General features: G+C 53.3%; 1 protein-coding gene across 3 annotated transcripts in view; it reads right to left on the bottom strand.

Annotated features, from left to right (window-relative positions):
* Positions 1–17,434, bottom strand: part of LOC101881532 (mitochondrial Rho GTPase 2) — a 47,864-nt gene that overhangs the window by 10,200 nt on the left and 20,230 nt on the right. The window contains exons 25-45 of one of the 3 annotated variants that reach the window (XM_031050212.2): positions 16,748–16,881; positions 16,614–16,651; positions 15,926–16,045; positions 15,332–15,514; positions 13,748–13,848; positions 12,791–12,893; positions 11,619–11,740; positions 10,930–11,089; positions 9,356–9,546; positions 8,782–8,950; positions 8,359–8,470; positions 7,546–7,717; positions 6,713–6,835; positions 6,335–6,515; positions 5,767–5,897; positions 4,899–5,042; positions 3,537–3,656; positions 3,014–3,098; positions 1,453–1,511; positions 532–613; positions 397–440 (exon numbers count right to left, since the gene is read on the bottom strand). In XM_031050212.2, the coding sequence (XP_030906072.2) occupies positions 397–440; positions 532–613; positions 1,453–1,511; positions 3,014–3,098; positions 3,537–3,656; positions 4,899–5,042; positions 5,767–5,897; positions 6,335–6,515; positions 6,713–6,835; positions 7,546–7,717; positions 8,359–8,470; positions 8,782–8,950; positions 9,356–9,546; positions 10,930–11,089; positions 11,619–11,740; positions 12,791–12,893; positions 13,748–13,848; positions 15,332–15,514; positions 15,926–16,045; positions 16,614–16,651; positions 16,748–16,881 (2,574 nt within the window). Of the gene's footprint in view, positions 1–396; positions 441–531; positions 614–1,452; positions 1,512–1,730; positions 1,816–3,013; positions 3,099–3,536; positions 3,657–4,898; positions 5,043–5,766; positions 5,898–6,334; positions 6,516–6,712; positions 6,836–7,545; positions 7,718–8,358; positions 8,471–8,781; positions 8,951–9,355; positions 9,547–10,929; positions 11,090–11,618; positions 11,741–12,790; positions 12,894–13,747; positions 13,849–15,331; positions 15,515–15,925; positions 16,046–16,613; positions 16,652–16,747; positions 16,882–17,434 lie in introns of those variants that run through there. The other 2 variants (XM_034065260.1, XM_034065261.1) reach the window with 2 other exon arrangements.

Below are 17,434 nucleotides of genomic sequence, written 5' to 3'. Positions count from 1 at the left end.
CCCAAACACATGGGAGCCCTCATTCCTCCCTGCCCAGAGCTCCAGCTCCCAAACCAACTCCTCTGAGTGACTGCTTCATCAGGCAGCCACAAGGACCTAATGAAAGGAGCAGGGGAGGCTCACCCAAGCTCAGTAACTACTTCTCCCCTCTTCTGAGTCCATGGGGAACATCCTGAGGCTGAGAGCATGTCCTCTGCTCAGGAGCCTCTTCCACCTCCTGGTGGGCTGCCCCCTGCTGCTCTCCTTCTGGAGAATCCCCAGAGAGCTGGGACAAGCCACACACACCAGATGACATACAGGGAAGGATTAAACAAACACATCGCATTAATCTGTGTGTCTGTTTGGCTAAGAGGGAGAGTGAGCAGTGCTGCAACACCCCTGCCCAGCCCTGCTCACCTTAGAGATCTCCTCCTGCAGCTCATCCTCTGTCTGTTCCAACTCTGAAAGGAGAAGAGCCCATCATCATCTGGACCCCTGCCTGCTCTCCTCAGTCAGGCAGGGAGTGGAGAAGGAAGGGGACACAGGCTGTACCCGAGTAGTCCACTATGTGTGTGGGGACCTTCTCCGGGGTGACATCAGCCGGGATTGTGATCTCCTCCGCACGAGGTGGCACCTGCAAAGCCAACAGCTTCTGCTCCAGCCCAACACAAACAAGAGGACGGACAACAACGGACTTCAGAGCCCAGCATGGCTGCTCCCCAGCTCCCTCGATGCTGGGATGGCATGAGCTCCACACCAGGGATGGCTCCTCTCCTGGCTCCCTTGCTGCAGGAAGCTGGGAAAGCTGCCTCTCCAGTGCTGCTGCCCACACTGCTGCTCCAGAGATAAGCCCTCAGCACTCCCCCAGCTCTCCAGACGGACCTCCTGGCAGCTGGGAGAAGCTCTAATCTGATTGTTCAGGCTCTGCCATGAGAGCACGGGAAGGTGCTCAGGGCCAGTCCTCCCCTGAGCCCGCAGAGCTGATGTTTTCCCAGCAGGAATGTTGCAGAGGGCACCATCTGCTCGTGGGCAGTGGGGGAAGCCACCTGACAGCACAGGGCAAACACACCTGGCCAGAACGATCCCGTTTTCCTACCCACACCGTGATGGGACAGCAAGCTGCCCATGTGGAGGCTCCATGGGGCCAGCTGTTTGCTGCTGCTTGGAAGTGGCCCAGCTCAAAGCACCAAGCCTGTCTCCAGATGGGCACAGGACAGGGAACGTGGTGCAACCCCTTCTAAAGGTGCTGGTGTCACCAGGGGAAGGTCATTGCTGGGGAACAAATGGCTCCACTCTGTGTGCCAAGGCTGTGCCCAATGCGCCACACAGACCCCAGCAGCCGGGAGCGAGGCCTGCCCGGTACCTACACCCCTCCGCAGGGCAGCGATTGGAGCGCAGACCGGAGGCAGCACCGCTCCGGCCGCAGCCCCACGGCCGCCACCCGGGACACAGTGTCCTGCCGCTGCCGCTCACCTCTTCCGGGAACTCCTCTCCCACCAGGGCCATGATCAGGGATGTCTTCCCCACCTGGGCTAGGAGACAAAGGCAGCACGCTGGCACCGGCCCGGCCATGGGGCCCTGGCCCAGCGGGAGGCCATAGGCGGAGGACGGCGCAGCCCGGCCCGCTCGGAGGCAGCCACGGGGAGGGAGAGGGCGCCGGAACCGCCGGCGCCGCGGCAGGCAGAGCGCTGCCCCCCGGAGCCTGGCGCCGCCGCCCTCCCGCACCCTGGGACGCCCGGTCCCGGCCTCACCGTCCCCCAGCAGCAGGATCCTCACGTCCCGCTTCATGTCGGCACCGCCGCTCTCGGGGCCGCCCCCTCCCCGACACAACCTCCCGCTTCCGGCCGCACCAGCGAGCTGCGGCGCAGAGCGGCTCAGGCCACGGAGCGGCGCCCCCCGGCGGGCGGCGGAGCACGGTGCGCAACACCACAGACCCGTCCGCTGTCGGTGTTTATTAAACAAAACCCAAGGGGGGGGGCGGCCGGAGCCGCACACACAACCGCAAACACACCCGCACGCACACCCGCAAACACAGCCGCACGCACACCCGCACGCACACCCGCAAACACACCCGCAAACACAGCCGCAAACACACCCGCACCGCCCGCAGAACGCCACGGGCCCGCGGCTGCGGCTCAGCCACCAGTGAGCTCCCAGAGCAGGACGGCGCTGTGCGAGGCCGTGAGGAGGCGGCGGCCCGACGGGGCGAAGCAGCAGCGATGGACGTCGTCATCGTGGCCAGCGTAGTCCTGCGCCTCGCCGGGGCAGCGCAGCAGCCGCAGCAGCCGGGCTGTGGGGAGAGCAGCGGTCAGGGCAGGAGCGCCGGGACCAGCACCGTTCCCATCACCGCAGTGCTAAGCTGACAGGCAGGCAGGGGAGAGGCAGGGACAAGCTCCTGCTGAGGCAAGTAGGCAACTACTTGCTGGTAACAGGGAGAGAGCGTGATGGCACAGCTCCTGCTGTGTGTCAGGCTGTCCAAGGGCAGGGATGGGTATGGCAGCACACACTGGTACAGCTCTGCTAGCTCACAGCCCCCTAAAACAGCTGGTCCTGGGCTCAGCAGCTGCCCCACAGCTCTGGGGCTAGGATGGAGCTCAGCACAGCATGGACATGTGCTGCCTCCTCCGGCAGGTACAAACAGCTATAGGAGCAAGGTGCCCTTGAGAGGAGCAGGGTGCTGACTGTCCCAGATTGGCTGTGGGCAAGTCCCTTCTGCCTCCTGGGCTGTAGCTCACACAGCCAGAGATAACGACAGTTCCTAACCCCAAGTCATCATTCAAATAACAAACCCTGCTCATTGACAAAACAGGACTGAGCTCATGCATCTCATTTCTGACCTATGAGTTGCCCAGAGCTTTCTCCTTGCCCAATGCATACTCTGCCCAGGACCACAGCTCCCAGCTCTGAGGATACGGGCTGCTTGTCTAAAGGAGAGAGGACGCTTGTTTTCCTCTACTCACAGGAAGTAGGGGACATCCCTCCCCACCACAAGGTAGCCTGGGCAGCAGAGTCCACAGCACCCTCCGGTACTCACCCCCGAAGCCAACAGCCATGAAGCGTGCTGCAGGAGACAGGCTGAGCGACGTGGCAAAGTATGGCAAGGGGATCTTCATGACTACCTATGCTCCAGCAAGAGAAACAGCACCTCAGAAAGAAGGCAGGAGACTAGAGCTGCTGCAATGATGGTTGTTAGGAGGGCAAAGGGCTCCTCTCAGAGGGGAGGCTGACAGATGCACAGCACCTCTCAGAGCTCGGAAACCTGCCAAAGGCATTGACTTTCCAGAGGAGACTTGACTCAAAGATTTAGTGGTGGTGCTCCTGAAAGCAAATGCCTTCCTCTCCACTGGGATGGAAAGGCAGCAGCAGGGCTGGCAGCCTGCCCACACCAGGGCCTCTGGAGGTTCTGAGATGAAAAGCTGTTGCCCTGAGTAGCCGCTTGCCTGGGCCCACCTCACACCTTGAGGCATGGCTTTACACACAGGGCAGTGCTGCCTCTCCCCACTGCACTCCATTCCATGGGGCTACAGCCCCAAGCTGCCCTGGCAGGGCACAAGTACCTGTTTCTTGTGCAGACTGTAAAACAAGGCTTCCTTCTGCCTCCCAAAGCCGACGTAGACCAGGGTGCCGTGTTCCCATGGGCAGAACGCGGCCAGGCTGGGTGGAAGAGTGGCCAGACCCTGGTGAGGGAAACCAAAGGGAACAAAACTGAGGCCAACTCCAGCCTGACCCAACACAGTGGGAGTCAAAAGGAGAGCATGAGGACACCTGTCCTGGGGCTGTGGTGTCTGAGCAGTATGAAATTACTATGCTGGAGGCTGTTTCCTCCCTCTTGCATTGCCATCTCAGACATGCTCATGGCAAAGCAATGAGCAACCACACACTGCCACAAAAACCTAAATCAAACTGTTTACTGTTGTAGGAGTGGGACACAGGAGGGTTGAATTTCCTTCAAGGTATCATTGGTACATGCGTTTGAAGGTGGGATTGGGTTATAGATCAGTTTAACACAAGAAAATAGGGCCCATAAGACAGATCTTTAGTAGTGGATGCAAGATCAACCCTTTCCCTGTTCACTGTGGGGAAACCTGTAGTGAGCTTCTTTCATGGAGAGGAAAACCAGTGTTTTGGGAACTAGGGATCATCTCCATATCTGATACACACCTTCCTCTCATTCTAGCAAGTGTTCTGCCACCTAAGGCTCACACCTGGGTTGGAGCCAAAGGGTTCTGCAAAGCATCACAGACGCACAAGGCTGAGTACTTGGTCTATGAGCTGGTCCCTGGGCTCCTGGCTCTGAGTATTCATGCTCTCTGGGAGTGTCAAAGTTGGCAGCATGCTCATGAGTTGTTTCTCCCGGGTGCTGTGCTCACTGCTGCCTGTGCTCTGTTCTGCTCAGCACAGGGGTGTTAGCTCTTTGCACATGCAGTTTTGTCTCCTCACGCTTACAAAGTCAGTGCTTCCCAGGAGTCAGGCACTGCTCCAATTCCCACTGCTCTTCAACAGACAAGAAAGTGCATTGCCAAGATACTCTACAAGCAGTAGAATTAACAAAGGTGACTAAAATGATAAGGAAGAAGTTCTTCCTTGTGAGGGTGCTGAGGCACTGGCACAGGGTGCCCAGAGAAGCTGTGGCTGCCCCATCCCTGGCAGTGTTCAAGGCCAGGTTGGATGGGGCTTGGAGCAACCTGGTCTGCTGGAAGGTGTCCCTGTACATGGCAGGGGGGTGGAACCAGGTGAGCTTTAAGGTACCTTCCAACCTAAACCAGTCTATCATTCTATGATTAATGAAGTTCACCCTCTCTCTTTGGCCCCACTGTGCTCAGAGCCTTGAGGCATTCCTTCTCCAGCTTGCTGGTTCTGAGACCTGTGCCATCAGACCGGTGCCACAAACAGGCAGAGGCTGGCAGTGGAACACTCACCTTGGGGCTGGCAGGAGCAGGGAAGCTGAGCCAGTCGAGGAGCTCACACTTGTCCTTCAGCCAGTCAGAGGCCCAGATGCTGACCCGCCGGTCTGAGCTGGTGGCCAGCCAGAGCTCGCTTCCTTCCACCCCAAAGTCCTGGTACTGCAGAAGATGAGCACAGTGCTGTGAGTTTAAGCTTGAAGTTTAGTCCAGAAGCTGCCAGCAGAGTGAGTGTGGGGCAGGAGCTGGTGGGAACTCAGGCCTTATGCCACAGGGGATCAATGCACTTCAATTTGGGCAGTGCTTAAAGTCTCTTAGAATCCAATAGGAGAATGATGCTGTCGTGTAGGAACCAGCAGCATGTTCTGGGCTGAAAGACCCAGCAGAAGAGGCTGCTGGAGGAGGGAGAGTGCCTGGCCTGAACAACATGGATCTCTTAACCGAGATGCCCTCTGGACCTGCTCATGTCATAGGGCAATCCTTGCTAATACTGTGTGTCCCCTAACAACATCCTTTACCTAAAACTGAGGAGGATCTCCCAGATCTATAATCCCCAGGGAGTCCAGCCTTGCAGTGTGGATGATTTTAAAGCCTGAGAACTTAGGCAAAATTACTGTCATTTCCACTGCACAAAGGAAGAAGACTCCCAATAAAGAGGAGAACAAAGGAGATGCTAAAACCATCACAATGCTGCATAGCCAAGTGTTCCCAGCTCCAAAGAGGAATAGTGCAGAGCCAGAAAAACTGAACAGTAGCTACTGGAGGGGTTGATGGCCAGAAGAGGAAAAGCAAGGGACAAAGAGGCAGACTCACTGACTGACATGGCTGTGCAGTGACCCACAGGGACTTGCTGCTGCAGAGGGTCAGGGCAAAGGTGAGGTCTCACCTGCTTCATGGTGCACTGCAGAGCAGTGATGGGGGAGCCTTTGTGGTCAGCAAGGATGCGGATGGTCATTCCAGTGCGAGGGCTGCTGATGGCCACGAGCCCATCCTTGCCCCCCGATAAGATCATTTCTCCTGTGGGCAGAGAGAGAAAAAGAACGTGACACTTCTTGTAGGAGTAGAAAGAGCTCACAGGAGAAAGGTCTGAGATCATGGATACCAGTGTCCCAAAACACTGAAAGGTTGGGAACAACTGAGTCAGGGCTGGGTATGATGAGATGTCTCAGAAACATCCTTAGACACTGAAGAAGACCCACAGTAGATCATAAGCAGGAGGACAAAGGCGTATTTGTTATACCCAAATCTCTTTGCTATGCCATTGCAAATATTCCTCCTGTGTCCCATTTACCACATGCTCAGCTGGAAGAGCTACCAAAGCTCATTGATACAAGTTCCCTGGATCTCCCCGGCCCCAGGTTTTTGGGCAGGTTGATGGTGTGCAGAGCACACAGGTCAGGGTAACCCAGGCACAACCAAGCCATGTTCCACACTTGTGTGAGAGGCAGCCTCACCATCCGTGGAGTAGGCAATTGCGGTCAGTGCTAGGGTATGGGGTTGCATTTTCAGCTCCATCTCTGTCCTGGAAATGCTGAACACACGGATGGTGCCATCACTGTACCCTGCCACTACGTGCTGGCTCTCAGCTTCCCATGCTACGACAGGATGAGGCTTCCAGACCAGGCACTGGCAGCTCTGCAAAGGAACCAGGGCAGAGACATGATGACACAGTGAGGACAGCAGGACTGTGCAGTCCAGTGCACTACAAACTCCACCTACAAGTATTTCCCCAGCTATCTCCTCTGTGAGGACATAGCAGTCCTTGCAACCCCAAGCAAGGATTCTTTCCTCCTGTGCCCTCTGCCAGGAGGAAATTAATGTACCACAATTACCTGGTTGAGCACTTGGAACTGTACCACCAGCTCCATGCTGCCCAGAGACCAGATCCTCACACTGCCGTCCTCCCCACACGTTGCACAGTGAGTCTCATCAGGACTGAAGCACACTTCAGTCACCTGCAGTGAGAAACAAGATGGGGAACAGGGATCTACAGATGCTCCTCTCCCCCTCTCACCCCCCCCAGGACCTCTCCCATGGGAAGCATCAGTCAAGAAGCCCTAAAGGCAAAGAGAGGTGGGTGATTTGGTTTTGCACTTAAATTCTGGGCTGATACCTAAGCTTGTAATGTAAATTAGTAAACCTAACCCCAAAGGTAGGACCAGGCACTGTGCAGCATAGGTCTGCATAAAATACCTTCTCTTCTACCATCTGAACCTTTTTTTCTAGGGCATAACGATACCGCAAAGCAACAGCAGAAGTCAGAACAGTCATTCTTCACCTGGGCTTGGATTTTTTTGGTTTTGGCAAAGCAAATGTTATTCACTATGGATGTCCAGCTGGCACACAGAAACTGCAGTACTCAGTAATGAAACCTTAGTAACTGCAAACTGCATATCTGTGCTCCAGCAGAAAGGCCCACAGCTGCTCCCAGCCTGAGACTGTTGAACACTGAGGGCTAAGAGTGGATGAGTTCAGACTTCTTCAGGCTGGACTCCTCAGTGTGCACAGCTCCCTGTACACTCCTCCATGACATCCCATCAGCCCTGTAGCTCCCTGACCTCTCCAATGGCCAGACCAGGGAGTGCTGCTGCAGCCCACACGTGCTTCCCAGAGCATGGGCAGCACACACAGCACTTGCTGCATTGTGGGGCAAACCACTTCTAACCTTGTTCTTGTGGCCGCTGATCAGTCGGATGCTCGTGTTCTCCATCCAGTTGATGTACCACAGGGTTCCTGCCGTGGTGCCCACAATTCCCATTTCCAGAGAGTCATCAAAGGCTGCACTGACTATCGTCCCATCGAGGGTGATCTCATGTTCTAGCAGAACCAAGTCAGATCTGGAGGACAGAAGGATGTGAGAAGGATGAGCTCAGATGTTGGAATGGCCACTTTGCCTCCTTTACATGCAACTTTCCAGTGAGCCCAGTCATGTGTTTGTGGGTAAATGGTTCAGTGAAGGGCTCCTCTACATTAACAGTGACTACTCTTGCATTTGCACTACAACCATCTTTTATAGGAAAGAGAAGGAAGAGACGGAAGAGAGGGAAGAAATGGAAGAGAGAAAGAAGGAAGAGAAGGAAGGAAAAAAAAGAAAGAAAATAAAACCCAAAAAGGGCACGCAGCAGCGTGAGAGAACAAACAGAGGCAATGTATTTTCACCAGTTCCTATTTCACAAGGAATTCCTACAGATCACTGCCACAAGCTTCAGGCATGCCAAACTCCACCCATTTCCAGTATTAACAGGGTTCCACTACCTGTGGCAAAAGTTCAGTAAAAAGATTCAGACAGAAAGCATCAGCTGTCACAGCACGGACAGAAAAAGCTAAGGATGAAGAGCAACAGGAGCAGCGTGCTTGCAGGCAGACTGATGTCTGTCTGTGAAAAGCCACCTCTCAGACAGGTCCAGGGAGCTGTTGGATGAGGGGAAGAGCATCTCCAGAGCACAGTGAGACAGGCACAAGGGCCACCACCTCCTACCTGGCATCGGGACCTTTCAGCCTCAGCTCCTGCACAGCAGCCACTGCCCACAGGCGGATGCGTTTCGTGTTGCTGCCACTCAGCAGCCTGTTGTGCCGACACACCAGCACACCTGGGAGACCAGGGAGGGGACAAAGGGCACCTGTGAACATCCACTGCTCCCAGCCATCACCCACCATGTGTTCCTCATAGCCATGCCACCGATTCATTCAGCAAGGCAGTGTTTTCACAGACTAGAGGTGAACCCCCCAGGAAACCCAGGACCCTGAGGAAACCCAGGACACAGAGCCATTACCACGCCATGTACCCTGCATCTGACACAGCAAATTCATTTTCCAAGCATAGCTGAAACTGGAGGACTGCAAGCTCAATGCTTCTTGTCTTGTTACAGCCCCAAGAGATGCCCAGGGCACCTGCACCCACCGATCTCGCCCTCGTCAGCCTCCCACATCATGAAGCAGCAATTAGTCTCAGTGTCCCACACACAGATCTGGCCTGAGTTGGTCCCACTATAAAGAAGAGTGTCAGCACCGTAACAGAGAGAGGTCAGCTCCACTGGCCCCAGCACATCCGGGGCAGGGGCACGATGAACCTGCAGGAACACATACACTGTCAAAGAGAACATGGTGCTTACCTACATCAGGTAAAATAACCCTCCTCCCCTCCTAAATTCATGTATTATATAACTCAAATATAACTGAAAGCCACTCATGACCAGCCAACATCATCTCCTTAAGAGAAATCATCAGCTCTCACAGACTCTGGGGTAGAGCCTCCATCACACTCAATGAGGGGCTTGGGAAAGAAGTCAGAGGTGGTAAATGCTCCATCTCTGGCAGTGTTCAAGGCCAGGCTGGACGAGGGCTTGGAGCAACTTGGTCTAGTTCCAGCCATGGCAGGGGGGTTGGAACTGGATGATCTTAAGTTCCCTTCCAACTCAAACTATTTTATGATTCTGTGATCAGGAATGATAAAAGAAGGTAAAACTGAGGTTTACCTTGAGGTGGACATCAGCTCCCAGCTGCTCCAACAGCCAGAACATCACAGTTCCCTTCCCCACGCAGGCCAGTTCTCTGTGTGAAAAAGGACTAAAAGCCACGTCATGGACTGGCTCCGAGATACAAGCTGACCACATGAGTTCGTAAGTGTAGGTGTTCCACAGAGCGATGGTTTGATCGCTGTAGTCCCCTAGGTAGAACATGAAAGAGAGCAGGAGGAAATTCTGCAGCCTCGGGCTGCTCACAGCATATGCACTGTGCTCCCGCATCAGCTGTGCCACTCCCTTGTCCTGTTGTTCATCCTGTTGTTTGGAGATGACTGCTGCAAACACCATCCCAGGAGTGGACACAGCTCCTTGCACACTGCTGCACAGTGTGATGGGTCCTTATCCAAGTTGAGGACAGATGCAACTATCACACTTCACAGTGGAGTTTGTAGCAGATCTGGCCCAGCAGGGCGTCTGCAGCCAGTGCTCAGTAAGGATTTCAAGGCAAGAGCAGGTTTCCTGCTGTTTTTACATCCTCATGAGTTACTGCACACCTCGTGTGTGCCCCACACAAGCCCTTCAGTGGTACTGTGCACTCAGGGCTAACAACAATCTGGAAATCAGAAAGGGATGTCACCTCTGTTGAGGTCACAGCTGAGATGGGAGCTGACCTGAATGGAAGCCACTGTATCTGGGTGGCAGAAGGCACCAGCTTTGGTGATGGCAAACATCCCCAGCTCCCAGACAGCTCTGGAGCACAGTGCTCTCTGCTGCCTTGCTCAAGCTCCACAAACTTAATGGAGACTCCCAGCTTCTCTCTCCTCTGCAGCCCAGACAGGAGCTGGAGAAGGAGGCTGCTCTCCCACACTGCTCTGTGGAGAGAACAAAGCTCTTTCTCTCCAGCCAAGGCTGCTTTGCTCCAGGGGCAGACTCATCAGCCCAGAGTGAGCCTGTTGCCTGCTCCACAGGTCCTCTCTCATGCAAAACAAGAGCTTACTAATTACATATTTGTCCTTTAAATGTCCCCTGCCTAAACTAAACAGACAGCTTGAGTGCCCATCTTGTGCTGGCACTGCTGCCTGGCAGGAGGCTCACAGTTTGAAGCCTGGCTACTTCTATGCAATGCCACCTATGCAGCAATAAGTCCAGAAGAAGGCTTTTCCCTCTGGACACCATATATAGTAATGGGAAACTATTTATACAGGTTTAACAAGCACCTGTGAGCCAGAATCAAGCTGTAACTTGAAGAAACATGAGCTAGCTGGGGCAATGAGAAAGAACTGAAGGGGAGCTGGGGAAGCTCTGTATTCATGCACAGGATGCATGCTTCCCCTTGAAACACTGGTGACAGTGTCCTGGACCACACTCAGCTGGAAAAAGTGCCTCTGCAGGTGGTCACTCCCAAGAAGATCCAAGATCACCTCCAGTATTACATGCTGCATTATGCATTGCCCCAAGGCTATCAAGGAACAGCTTCATAGCCACAAGCCTGATGCACGTGTCGTGGTCTTGCACAGTTATAGCATCACCCTCCCACAAGATGTCTGCTGTTGGTGCCCCACACCCCATGTTATGGGTGTACTCACCAAGGGTGACAAGGAATCGATCATCCTGAGAGAATGCCATGGCTTGCACTTGGGTCTCATGGTGGAAGAGACTTGCTGTGCAAAGCCCATCTGGGACGTTCCAGATGCAGATCTGACAATGGGAGTCTCCATTCCTCTTTCCTGAGGCAGAGGCAAGGACCTAACAGAACAACACGTTGTCACTGAGACCTTGGTAAGTAATTAGAGATACTTTGTTAGTCTTAGAAACAATTAGCCTCAAATTAAAGTGATGTTTGGCACATGGAAAATCCTGTGAGAACAACCGTCAGCTGATGGCAGGAGGAAATGGACCATCACCAGGAGGGAGGGAGTAGCCTTTAATGTCGCACTGAGCCAGAACAATGGATGAGGCTCCAATATTGGAACAGCCTTCCCAGGAAAGTGGTGGAATCATCATCCCTGGAAGTGTTCAAAACCCATGTAGATGAAGTGACATGGTATTGTGGTGGCCTTGGCAGTGCTGAGGAATGGTTGGACTTGATGATCTTCACGGTCTTTTCCAACCTGGTTGATTTTATGATTCTGTGAAAACCATTTATTGCATTTCCATAAGCCCAGGTATCCACACAGAAGGAGGAACAGACAAACAGGCGTTAAGCCTGTAACATTCCATTATCCCAAAGCGACATGGACAAAACCGAGCCTGGAGGAGCAGAAGTTTCTCCTACCTGGGCATCATGGCTGACAGTGAGTGTGGAGATCTCCTCTGCATGGCCAAGCCAGTGATTCTGTGATCCCGAGTGCAGGTCTTCCACTACGATGATGCAGCCACAGGTGTAAGCGAAGAAGCCTTGCAGAGGAGGAAATGGGATGTTTTCACGTAAAGGCTTCACATACAGCATCCACTGCCTCACAATTCAGTTAAATTCTCGGTTTTGGTAAGAGGTAAAAGCTGACTGTGTAGATACACAGTGTGTCAGCATCCTGCCCATCAGGTTGGGGGTGGAGTAAAATCTCCTTTCCCCTAACCTGAGCAAAACTGCTGGGCATCCCTCCAGCCTAGAGGAAGGAGGGAAGATGGTCTTGGTGAAAGCTTTCCCTTCTGCTCTATCCACTCAACAACTGAAGCCTGACCTGCCTGTCCCAGCTAACATTTGCCAGCAGCAAAGAATCGCAGACTGGTCTGGGCGGGCAGGGACCTTAAAGCTCCTCCAGTTCCACCCCCCTGCCACAGGCAGGGACACCTTCCACCAGACCAGGTTGCTCCAAGCCCCATCCAACCTGGCCTTGAACACTGCCAGGGATGGGGCAGCCACAGCTTCTCTGGGCACCCTGTGCCAGCGCCTCAGCACCCTCACAGGGAAGAACTTCTGCCTAAGATAAAATCTAAGTATCCCCTTGTTTAACTTGAATCCATTCCCCATTGCCTGCCACTACATGTCCTTTTAAAAAGGACCTCTCCAGATTTCTTGTTGTCCCCCTCAAGGTATTGAAAGGCTGCAATAAGGTCTCCCCTTCTCCCAGCTGAACAAAGCAGAGTCAGAATCATAGAATCATAGAACAGTTTGGGTTGGAAGGGACCTTTCAAAGGTCACCTAGTCCAACCCCCCTGCAATGAGCAGGGACATCTTCAACTAGATCAGGTTGCCCAGAACCACATCCAGCCTGGCCTTGAACCTCTCAGGGACTGTGCATCCACCACCTCTCTGGGCAACCTGTGCCAGTGTTTCACAGACTGGTTTGGGTTGGAAGGGACCTTAAAGATCGTCCAGTTCTAATCCTGTTACTGCATTTTACCAATGAAAAGAATCCCTGTGTTAAAGCAAAGATCCCAACCCAACAGCTAGAAGATCATAACCTGGCAAACATCTCCCATCCCTCCAGAGCCTTCCTGGTGTACCTGTGTCTGGGTTCCACACCATATTCCCTCTGCCATTCCCATTGTAGCCGATCACTGCTTTCAGCTTCAAGACCTCACTGCCAGCTGGAGGAGGTAAGAAATTCTGCAAGAAAAAAAGACATTGGTTTAAAATAAGCTCTAGAGGAATGGCCCAAGCAGGTGCATTCAACACCCACATGAGAAAAAGCCCGAGTGCAAGCACAGACACACGTCCTGCACACAACATCCAAATTCATGCCAGCACTCACAGCATTCAGGTTCAACACATCAACAGACGAGTACCAAAGCACACTTACACACACAAAAGGGAGACTGCACCAGCAAAACCAGGCACAGGTGCTTTCAGATGAGGCACAAACCAGGCTGGCAGCAACTGATTAGCAGCTGCTAATCCTGCTGGGAAAGAGTTTGGTGGGTTTTGCTCACTTGGGATGTAGACAGTGGGGAGGGGGAATGCTGCTGTGTAGAGGGACAGAGGAGCACAGTGAGCAGCTGAGAGCTTAGGAAAAGGTTAAGTCTCTGGTTTATTATTGCTCTGTTTGTTCATAGAGCCAGGGCTGGGCTTTGCCCATCCTCCCCATGCTCAATGGTTGCCTTCCCCAGCCTGCTCTGCCAACGCAGCTGCTCGCAAACACGGGTTTGAGATGAATCACTCCACTGCTCACTCGGCTTTCCCTTTCAATAGCACATGCCATTTGCATTTGTTTGGAATAAAAATGTATGCAGATTTGCTGAACGGAAAAAGAGTTGATCACAACTCACTTTCCACTAGTCTGGAAAGAGCCGCATGTAGAGGAGAAAGGGTAACTAACGTGAGGAGTTTGTAATAGAGCATCAGATACAGGGGTACATCTCACAAACTGCTTTCAAACAGAATAAACCAGAAATAGTTTGGAAAATCCACCTATCCCAGCCCAAAAAATGTGCATTCACCACCTGCCCAGGTATAATTCTCACCTTGGGGAGCACTGATGCCTTGAAGCGAGGAGTGAAATGCCGGTAGGAATCTGGGCGCACGGAGCACTGAGGCTTGGGGCTTGTGCTCTCCTTTCTGGGTTCTGCCACACAGAAAACAGTTGTTACCTCTGGGATGCTGCTCTCGGGAATGGTTTGGGAGCAGTGCCTGGGCTGTGGCTTGTGAGCTGCTCATATGCTGTGTATGTACCAAAACACAAACACAGGCAGGAGGAAACTGGATGGTGCAGCCCTGAGAAGGACTTGGGGGTGTTGGTCAATGAGCAGCTCCCCATGACCCGGTTTAGCAAGTGCTTGAGCCCAAAACCCTGCCATGTGCTGGGCTGCATCCCCAGAGCGTGAGCAGCACGAGAGGGAGGGGATTGTCCCCCTCTGCTGTGCTCTGGGGAGACCCCCCTGCAGTCCTGATCCAGCTCTGGAGGCAACAGCACAAAAAGGATGTGGAGCTGTTGGAGAGAGTCCAGAGGAGGCCACAGAGATGCTGCAAGGGCTGGAGCAGCTCTGCTCTGGAGCCAGGCTGAGAGAGCTGGGCTTGTTCAGCCTGGACAAGAGAAGGCTCCTGAAGGGGAGAACTTAGAGCAGCTCCAGTGCCTGAAGGGGCTACAAGAAACCTGGAGAGGGGCTTTGGACAAGGGCCTGTAGGGACAGGACAAGGGGGAATGGCTTTAACCTGACAGAGGGGAGACTGAGATGAGCTCTTAGGCAGAAGTTCTTCCCTGTGAGGGTGCTGAGGCGCTGGCACAGGGTGCCCAGAGAAGCTGTGTCTGCCCCATCCCTGGCAGTGTTCAAGGCCAGGTTGGATGAGGCTTGGAGCAACCTGGTCTGGTGGAAGGTGTCGCTACCTGTGTCAGGGGTTGGAACTGGATGAGTTTTAAGGTCCCTCCAACCTGAACCAGTCTTGGATTCTATGTGTGTGCATATACACACACAAGGCAAAAATCAGACTGCAGCATCAGATGTGCTCCTGCACAACTGGCTGTAGGAAGAACACCACCTTTCCAGGAGTGAACGAGGAACCTCCATCTCCCCATCACCCTGCTCAGACACACCACACTGCAACCAGCCTCTGGGCACCCATGCTGTGTCTGTCCCCTGAGCATCTCTGTGAAAGCATAAGCCACTCAGCTAGAAAGACATCCTTGATAGAAGAAGCAGAGGCACGGTTTTGTGTTGAAGCTTTCCAACAGCTCCTGCCTGCTCTGGCAGCTTGCCAGCAACTGCTGCAGCTTTGAGGCTGTACATCTATTAATAGAGACATGGGGAGCTTTAACAGAACGTGCCACTTAGAGATGATATTGGCTCCAAGCTGAACAGGTGCTTCTGGTGTGCCTAGAAGCAATAGTAGGGAAAGAGCCAGAATAAACAAGCAGTCTTTGGGACTAGTGTGAGCTTCTCTCAATACTGACTCCTCTTGGTAAATCACACACAAAGGGAGAGCCCCAGAGCTGCTGCCCTTCACCTCACAACCTCACAACTCTTATTTTTCAGGGATAGACTAAGCTGCTTGTGCATACTGTGTCCCAAATGGGCCATGCTCTGTACAAGGTGGCAATACCTCTGACTTACCACCTGCCAATGTTCCAGGAGACCTTGAGCTCTCCTGCCTCTCTTTGGGCCTCACTGCAATGAGCTCCTCATTCCTCACTGGCTCCACCACAAGGATCGACGCATCTTTGTCTCCATTCACCACCATCCTGCTGCTGCCTGGCTGATCTGCTTCCTCCTCTTTGTCTGACTCGAAGAAGTTACCTGGTAGGAGGAGAGAGCCACCGTGTCCTTCAGGGCTGCTTCACATGTGACCGACCCTTTGATTTCTGCCAGTGTCATCCTCCTGCTACATGTAACAGTCCATCTGTTCAGGTGGAGGGCAAAGCAGACATTTCCTACTGGGTATGTCCAACAAGGTATTTACTATAGCCCTCGGAGAAGCTTGTGCCAGCAGCTTAGTGTGTGGAGGGGAGCAGAGGATAAAGCAGTGCTGAAGTGCAACGCCTATGGCTGGCTTTATCCAGCTTAGGGAAAAAAAAGCGTAGCCTGGTCTGTCAGTCTGCAGTAAGGGGATCACAGGCAGGGATGGCTCCAAGGATACCGCTCAACTACACAAAGAGTTTTTCCTAAAACAAGATTATTTCCCCCTTTCCTGAAAGCATCTCTTCTTACTTTGACATCCTGTTTCGTGGACAGAGCTGACATCCAGACACGGTGGTGAGGACAGCAATGGAAGAGGCACTGCCTGCCGAGGCGTCTCAGAGGCATCCTTCAGCTTCTCAGAGCTGCCTTCTGTGAAAATAAAAGCGTTTGTACAATTTCCTTCATCCCCGATTCCCTCATCCCCTTGGGCTGATCAATGATGACACCTCTAAGCTCATTTCTCTAGCTTCCTCCTATATGAGAGAAGCCATTTTTCCTCTGCTCTTCAAGAAGGAATCATAGAATCAACTATGTTGGAAAAGATCTTTAAGATCAAGTCCAGCCTTTACCCCAAGACTGCCAAGATCACCACTAAAACACGTCACTAAAGAGAGGGATGGAAAGATGGAGGGGAACAATGCGAGCAGAGAAAAAGAAGACAGAAGAGATGGAGTCAGGGAAAGACAGAAGGCAAGAGCTGAAAGACCTAACAGAAAACTCAGAGCAGCTCTGCTCAAAACATCCCCTGTGTGGCAGACTCCTGCTGAGAGTTAGAGACCATCCTTTGGAGCTTCTTAGCTGGTTACCCCTCTCCCCACCCTGCTGCTACGTAAATCCCTACAGGAAGGAACCAAAAAACCCCAACCCCTACCCTCTGCCATGATGAGCAGTGGTGGAAGAGCTGCCAGTGTCAACTCACGGGAAGAGGCAAACTCACCTGGTCCCAGCAGTGGAACAAACTCAGAGGAACGAAGCCTGGAAAAGGCAGGAGAGCAGCATTACACCAAGCGAGGATGGGGCAGGGGAGTAAAGGGAGGCAGGGGAAGGCTCTGCCCAGCACTGAGCACTTACGCAGCCAGTGGTGACCTCTCCTCAGGCAGGGCTAGGAAATCCCATAGGAAGACGGCCTCTCCAACACTGATGACATGCCGCTGGTCTGGGGTGAAGGCAACCTGGCGCACTGGCTCCGAGTGCCCAATGTACACCTGGGAGAGAACACACTGAACTTCAGCACCACCCTGTCCTATCAGCATGGTGGTTACTCCACTCCGTGCCCTCACAGCCAGTGTCTACACAGCTCAGCAGATCCTCTCAGAGGCCAGCAGCACACCTGCAAGTGCTCAGACCTAGGGCTGATGAACCTAGGATTGAACGTCCTTACACCCATCTGGAGAAGCAAGCAGAACCCGAAACCACCCAAGATCTAAAACTAGCTCTCAACAGCTATTGAAACACTGGGAAAGACATTTTCTTCTCTGGGAGTCTCTGTCCCTAGCACAGAGATCACACCTACATCTCCTTCACAGAGGGCCTCACTAAGCTCGGTACTTTGGCAGCCCAGCTTGTGCTTGGTGCTGAGCGTTATTACAACATAGGAATAGGGCTGCATTTCATAGAATCCCAGATTGGTTTGCTTTGGAAAGGACTGTAAAGCTCCGCCAGTTCTAACCCCCTGCCACAGGCAGGGACACCTTCACCAGACCAGGTTGCTCCAAGCCTCATCCAACCTGGCCTTGAACACGGACAGGGATGGGGCAG

The sequence above is a fragment of the Melopsittacus undulatus genome, chromosome 8 (genome assembly GCF_012275295.1).
Source record: "Melopsittacus undulatus isolate bMelUnd1 chromosome 8, bMelUnd1.mat.Z, whole genome shotgun sequence".
In the NCBI taxonomy this organism is placed as follows: domain Eukaryota; kingdom Metazoa; phylum Chordata; class Aves; order Psittaciformes; family Psittaculidae; genus Melopsittacus; species Melopsittacus undulatus.
The sequence above is the reverse complement of the archived record's forward strand: the minus strand, read 5'-3'. Positions and strand labels throughout refer to the sequence as shown.